This window comes from Tamandua tetradactyla, chromosome 3, assembly GCF_023851605.1.
Source record: "Tamandua tetradactyla isolate mTamTet1 chromosome 3, mTamTet1.pri, whole genome shotgun sequence".
NCBI lineage: Eukaryota > Metazoa > Chordata > Mammalia > Pilosa > Myrmecophagidae > Tamandua > Tamandua tetradactyla.
The window spans coordinates 124,785,364-124,793,145 of NC_135329.1; the positions used below are offsets into that span (position 1 = coordinate 124,785,364).

Below are 7,782 nucleotides of genomic sequence, written 5' to 3' on the forward strand. Positions count from 1 at the left end.
TTCTAAATTTTCTTCTTGATTTATTGCTTTTTAGGAGTATCTAGATGAAAGTTCCTTCTGTTTTTTTTTTTTTTGTAGTCATTTATTTTTTGAAAAATAGTATCCATTTGTTTGTTCTAAAACGTTTCTCTATTGTATTCTTGTTCTGGGGTCACGTATCCTGAACATAAGTGGAATAGGTTTCATTTTTGTTCTTGTTTTATACCACGCAGCCTTATAAGTCACTTTTCTTTTATTTATTTACTTATTTATTTATTTATTTATTTATTTATATTAATTAAAAAAATTAACTAACACAACGTTTAGAAATCATTCCATTCTACATATACAATCAGTAATTCTTAATATCATCACATAGATGTATGATCATCATTTCTTAGTACATTTGCATCGATTTAGAAAAAGAAATAGCAAGACAACAGAAAAAAATAAAATGATAAGTCATTTTTCTTTTTAATGACACATGAAACTCACAGTCACTAGCACTATGGTATTTAATGTTAATGTGACATTTCCAAGAAAAGTTCAATAAGGGTTGAGAATGATCTAGATGAGAACAATCAAATAGTATGCATAAGAAATTCAGGTTTGGTTAAAAATCTAGTCTCTTTGGCAAATCAGACTATTCAGTGATCAGTGTTATTTTACAAATAAAATATATGATATATGATGTTATCTTTCCTATCTTTAAAAATCATTGTGTCTACCCTTTTACTATAGACCTCAAGCAATTTGAAAATTGAAAAAGTAAATCCAATTATTTGTTTCCATTAAGCTGCTCAAGAAACATAGGTTAAGTTTAATAGAATTTATTTTCTGTTTCAGCTAGTGTTTCATATGGCAAACGTTTTGAGTGCTTCTTGTGGCTGGACACAGGCCTTCATGATGTGGTTAGTAATGGTCCAAGACCTTCAAGGAGGTTATGCTGTCATGGAGGAAACACTTGAAAAGCAAGAAACAGAAAAATAAATTTATTATGAATCATGTTTAGAGATTAGATCACTTTAGAACTCAAAATGAGTTGATCTTTTTCTTTGTATTCCCTTCTTTACTTTTCTAATTGACATCTAGACTAATGTGGCCAGGCAAATGTAGCATCCTTATAAAGATGACTAAGTAAGCCCTGTGAAACCTAAGTGGAAATGATATGAATATCATACTGTACAAAAAAAAAGCAAAGCCTTAAAGCTAAATTTTCCCCTAGCTTCCTCCCTTGGTTCCATATTTCACTCAAAGTTAAGGCAAAGGAATGAGGAGAACAAGTTCCCTAATTGAAAACACTCTGGACTAATAAACTATTTTGAATATCCACTCACAAAGTAACTCATTTAGCACCAAAAGCATTTTAGTACTAGAACAAATATTGAGAATATAACCTTTTCTATCCAAAGTAAACTTTTGCCCCCAAAAAGTTCCTCATTTCATCTTAGCCCCTCTTAAGATTCTTCCTTAGCTCCATTTATTCCTACTGATAAAGTTGATATTAATGACATCTAAAAGGATGCATTTTAGATGCATCTATGGATGCAATTATTGTGATGTGTGCCTTTCATCCTTACCCAGTAAAAATTGTATGTTGTCAATAATGATTGGTTGATTATTGCCATTGTACTTGATTTTGTCATTATTCATTATTTTCTTCGTCAAACAGACTCACACTTTTCTTCATATAATCACCCAGTCCTGTCTCTCAGGAAACAAAGGAGCTGATGACTCCTAACATCCCCCTGTGGAAACATGTAATGATAGCCCTTCGAAAAAATGGCTACTAGTTTCTTAGTAAGAATGGAAGTCTTTAGAAATAATTCTCAAAATCCTGCTAATGACTTTATCTAAAAAATTTCAGAGTTTTGTGTCACATAAGTATTTTCCTTCTATTCTTTCATAGAAATTTGGGAATTTACTACTCTAAAAGTTGGTTAAAGAAAAATATTTTATGAACCATTTTTCCATGGCATTATTTTTCTGTCTTTTAAGTCTTAGCTGCTCATTAATTGATAGATTGCTTGTATTAATTTGTGTTTAGTCTGCTGTTAATGAATATGCATCTTCCAGGTTTTTTATTTCAAACGTAATTGCATAAATATAATCAATAGAGAATATTATAACATTGACAAGAATTTTTGTCGACTAACAAGAGAGCACTGTCCACAATACCACCCTTAATTCTGTCACCAACTGCAATTTTGTAGGGTTACTAAAACCATACTCAAATTCAATAATTTGCTAGAAAAAGTCAGAGAGCTACTGAAAACTATTGTAATCACAGTTACCAGGGGAACCCACCTGAGCTGTAGCGTCCAGAGTTTGTACTGGGGCTTCCTCATGTAGGCATGATAGACTAACTGCCCACGTGGTTGCTCTCAGACCCCTGAATGAAGTTTGCCATATGACTCAAAGCTGCCACTTACACTAGGTTGTTGGCTTTTCTGACATGGCCAATCTCACTCTAAGACTGTAAACATGTGGCCAGTCCTTGCCTCAAATCATGTTGTTAGCCTCATATGACCCAAGGCTTCCAGGCAAACAAAGACACCATAGAATACGTTCTAGATGCTCAGGGCAAACACCAGACCTCTTTGTGGCTAAGGTTAAACTCTTTAAAACAGTCATATTAGCTCTTTTGGCTAATTTAGCTGTGTCTGTATGACAATGGATTTTATATCAGGGCTGAAGAATTTTTTTATAAAACAGTCTAAAATATGGATTTTTAAAACATAATTATTATGTTAATTTTAGATTCTTTGTGTGTAGATATAGAATATTCTTTCTGGAGTTTATAATTATTTTCATAATTACATTATGAAATTAAAATAATACATTACTTTAAGTAAATGTATTATTAAAGTCTAATGTAATTTTCAGTGACTGTATGAAGTGATTACTTCTAAACATGTCTTTGGTTTAGGAGAATGTTATTTAATGGCAATCGATTGTAATAATAATAAGAAAACCTTTTTAAAAATTGTACCTTTTATCTCACATTTGTGTGATTTTTAAATATCTTCTTAGTAATCTATAAAATGAGCCAATATTGGGGCGGGCCATGGTGGTTCAGTAGGCAGAGTTCTCGTCTGCCATGCAGGAGACCTGGGTTCAATTCCTGATGCTTGCCCATGCAAAAAAACTTGACCCATATTTAGGTGAAGTTAACAAACTGATATGGGCTTTATGTAATATTCTTCAGAAAATAAAGGATATTGCATTGTCTATTATCTTCCTTTGAGAGCATATGGGAAGTTAAGGAGTTATTCTGTCTTAGATGCACCAACTAATATTGTCAGTGGAGAACACAGCAAAGTTAGGATAGTAGTGACAAGCTGGGAATCTGGACATATGGAAGGGGAAGGAGAGAAAATTTTTTAGAAGCATATTTGAGACAAGGACATTCCAAACTTAAGAGCTGGAAAAGCCAGGGTCCATTGCACTCCAGGAATTTGTGCACTAGGCAGTTTGCATATATCATCTTGTTCACAGAGCAGCCATGCCTGGTAAGTGTGAACCAGCATGAGGTTTTCTAAGGGGTGAACTTTTAGTTCACAAGCCTTGGCTTAGGTCTATTTAGAGCATTCTAGGGCAAAGAACACAGCTGATTCTCTCAGAGAGAAGAGAACTTGTAGCAATTCCTATAGCAGTTTTGAGAGACTTCTGAGAGTTAGCTTCTCCACAGAAGACAGCAAGGGAATGAGATCCAAATCAGGTGGAAAAAGGAAACCACCCTGGCTATATAGCCTCATGCCCGAGGGGGCACTATCTCTTGTTACAACTCCATAGGCATAGCTCCAAGGAATCCAATGGAACATGTAGAATTGCAAGGGTCTCCTCTCTTAGAAAATCCCCAAATTTGGCTTTCTATTATAAGGACAGATACAGTTTACCAATCAGTGATCATATTTACCATAAGCACTATTGTCTAGAAACAGTGGACACTTTTTTCCTTATCAGGTTGCCTAGGGATCAGAGCTAGATGGATATCTGAAGGCCACATTTTTAAAGCAGAAAGGGAAAGGGTCTATTTGTACGTAATTGTAAATGAAAGCAAGTATTTTCTGATGAAGAATCTGATTCCTCAAAGTTTGGGGGATTTTCCCAAGTTTTCACAACTGGTAAGTAGGGGAGCAGGAAGTCATGCCCAGATCCATCTATCTGAACCTAAACTGTCTTCTCTGTCTACCATACTATATACACTCCAGTTTTTTGGTATTTTGTTTGTTACCTTTGCAGCAGTGGCTTTTGACTATCAATGAATTCTTAAAATATATATATCTATATATGTGTGTATATATATATGTGTGTGTATATATATATACATATATATATATATGTATTTTTTAGAAAGTGCAATGGTTACCAGTATTTTTAAATTACTATTTGTGTAGTTGACATTACATATTCTTTAATGATGTGATCATTAAAGAAAAGTCTCAAAGTCTGTGTTCATATGTGCATTTTGGCCTAGGTTAGCCAATAATTGACTAAAGCAATCAACTACCACGCTGTGTATTCAGAATGGAATAAGACAAAGACTTTCTGAGATAGCTTAATGGGCAATAAAGTACTCGATATGTGTAAATTCAAATAATTTTTTCAAAAGCAGATCTAATAAAAGCAAGGGTAAATGACCATTTTGAAGGAAGATATAGAATTAAAGACCTCAGGTATGTAACAAAAATGAAGAATTTTTAGTTGATTTTTAGAAAAAAATATTGTTTTTGTTTTGTGTCTTTTTCCTAAGCTGGCTGCTGGTGCAGTGTGTGGCATCATAAGCATAAATCAACCATCTTCTTGTCTATCTTTGGCCATTTCTTCCTCATACCATTTCTTGGTATAAATAGCTCGATCCCACGTATTGAAAGAGCAACAACAAAGGCCCCAGTTTTGAAATCTCCTCCATATCTAATAACCTTCTTTTAATTTCCTGTTTCTTGTCTATTAAACATCCTCCACCCTAAACCTATTCTCCATTCCATCTTTTCTCAGAACAGTGCATTCCAGGGTTTTCAGTCCTAATCCACGCAAATTACAGTTGTTCTTTGAAGTGTTTCTCCATATTTTTATTGCATGGATCTTCATTATTTTTTTCACTCAATTTTCAATATCAAAAGCCCCCCCCAAAAGATTTTGCCTGTTTTTACTTTCATTTGCCACACACACACACAAATGCAAAACAAAACATGGAGTACTTTTTTTTCAGAATATTCCTACAGATCTCCTCCCATACATTATGATGCCTCCCTACTTTTTCATGTAGTATAGCACTAGGCATTATCCATGAAACTGTGTAGAAATAAAATTAACATGTATAAAGCATATTGATTTCAAATGTATGTCTGAACAGTCAAAAATATGATTTCAAAGTATAATGGAGAATTCAAAAGAGAAAACATGTAATGACGGGTTAACGTGATGCAATTGCTGGAATTACATTTCAGCCTCTTGGTATTGAGAGGATATTTGTTAATGATTATTATAAGAAAGTAAAATATAAAAATATCATTTTAAAACATATGGCCATTATGTCCCTCTTTTTATTTAGTATATTTTTGGCATCCTTAAAAATATAAACCAAAATATAGTGAACATGCTATTGAGTAGTAGAGATCACTTGTAGCTTTGATAATCACTCTTTTACGATGACTGTCTCAGAGTCACAGATACTATAATGTGTTGACTATTTTGAAATAACATCTCTAGCAGTTTTGTTCATTTGGCTCACAGCTGTGGCATCTATTTGTATGTTTACCAAATGATTCCAGTAATGACAAATGCCTAAGAAAACCAAACTTTTGAGGAAGCTTATGAATATTTGCAGCCCTCAACTGAACTCTCAATGGGCTTTTGTCAAAGAAGCATGATTTCTTGCTCCATAATAAATGTCAGTCCATCTCTTTAATCATCTATAAAGCAAAGTGTATTCGACAGTGATGAAACCATAGTAGTCAAAGTTGGATAGTAATTACTTCAGAGACACCTGTGCATAGTTCCTTTTACAAAAATTTAACTGTATGTTATGCCAAAAGAAAACAAAAAAGGTTTTTCTAAGAGCAGATTTAAGCTGATATTCTAGTTCACCTAAAGATAAGATAGGCTGCATTGATTCTTGGTTATCTTTTACAGAGACTCACCTTGAGACATGTTAACAGTAACCAGTGTCTTGATGAACCTTCTGAAGAAGACAAAATGGTGCCTACCATGCAGGACTGTAGCGGAAGCAGGTCCCAACAATGGCTGCTAAGGAACATGACCCTGGGGGCGTGATGCCCAAAGACTGTTTCCCCCAAGCCAGGAAAGTGTCTGCACTTCTTATTTTCATTATTTCGATTAGGGGAAAATACTAACTTTGCTGAATTGAAAGTTTTAAAAATCCTTTTAGCATTTTAAAACACAGTTCTTTATAATTCATTTTTAGGATGGTTTGCTTATTTCCCTACTGAAATTTGTACCTGATCAAAGAAGCACATAAAAAAGTATGAATAACAGCAAACTGTTACTAAACATCATAAGAACTTAAAAATCAAATTGTTTTTGCTTTAAAAAAAAATCCTTATTGCATTCATCTCACAGAGTCAGTTGGGATTTATTTTTGTTTTTATTTTTTGTTATAGTGATTGAAAGAGCGAAAATGTAATGCCTTATAAGATGTCTTCATTAGGAAATAGTTTGATTATTTTGTAAACTCACTCTCTTTCTACTGGGCCTTCATGGAAACATCTTGAATTTCCATGTCAATAATATGTCCAAATATTAAATTATTTCTGAGCAGTGAATTTATCATAGAAAATAATTTCCAAGCTTTATACTCTTAAAAAAATGGAATTGGATAGTATATTCATAGAAATCTTATGAAAGCATCATATTTAAACAAAAAAGAGGAGAATTTGAAACTTCAATTTAAAGTACATGAACTCAGAAGAAATTAGCGAGATATTGAGAGGAGAATAAGATGAAGCTAAAATACACGTAAATCATTTTAAGAAGTACTCTGGCTGGGTTCTAGTCACTCCTAACAAAGGTTGAAGTGAAAGAATCATCTTAGTTCCAGGGTTGATGTGGGAAAATCACTATTGTCTTTTTCTCACATAAACTGCATGGTCCCTTTTCTCTTCGCTTGAGAGATTCTGGCTTGCTGTTTATACTGGACAGATGTGTATGTAAAACATAAGAGCTTTAGCCTGAATTTTTAACTTTTTTTGCATTTAAATGTTTTAGTTAAGTCACCATTGTCATTTCCACTTTGTGTGTTTAAATAATGCATTGTTATCAGAATCTCCTTGCTATGCTTCAATATTTACATTTTTCATGATTAGAGGAAGAATTCAATACACATCCATTAAATTTCTATTTTAATTAAAACTTCTATTTTAATTACTAAATATCATTTTCCTTGGCTCGAGGAACACAGTCATAATTGAGCTAGCTTCACATATTCTTAATCCACCTTAACACCCTTTGTATTTAAAAGTCAAGAGCAGAAAGAAGACATGAAAAGGAAGAAAAATCAGTGAGATTCATGCTAATAAGTTTCTGAATTTAACATCATGCAAAATGCCTTTATCCATAAAGTTGCTGTACATGTGTATTTTATTAATTATGAATGTGCTCAGCAGCTAATAGAAATTTGAAAGAAAAAGAAAAAAAAGGAAGGTGAAATCCATGGAGCAGAAAATTCCACGTTTGATCCTCATTTGTTTCTTAAAGCATCCTTATAGAAAATATTAATCAATTTGGCTAGATACAAACATACTCCCTCTCTTTCACTCTTTCTTACATGCACATACACTC

General features: G+C 33.2%; 1 protein-coding gene across 2 annotated transcripts in view; it reads left to right on the top strand.

The window, feature by feature from the left end:
- The window catches only part of GALNT13 (polypeptide N-acetylgalactosaminyltransferase 13), a 601,907-nt gene extending 595,085 nt beyond the window's left edge, over positions 1-6,822 (top strand). For both annotated transcript variants that reach the window (XM_077153856.1, XM_077153857.1), the window contains one exon: positions 6,118-6,822. In XM_077153856.1, coding sequence (XP_077009971.1) covers positions 6,118-6,258 — 141 coding nt within the window. In that variant the 3' untranslated portion in view covers positions 6,259-6,822. The remainder of the gene's footprint in view (positions 1-6,117) is intronic.
- Positions 6,823-7,782: the final 960 nt, after the last annotated feature.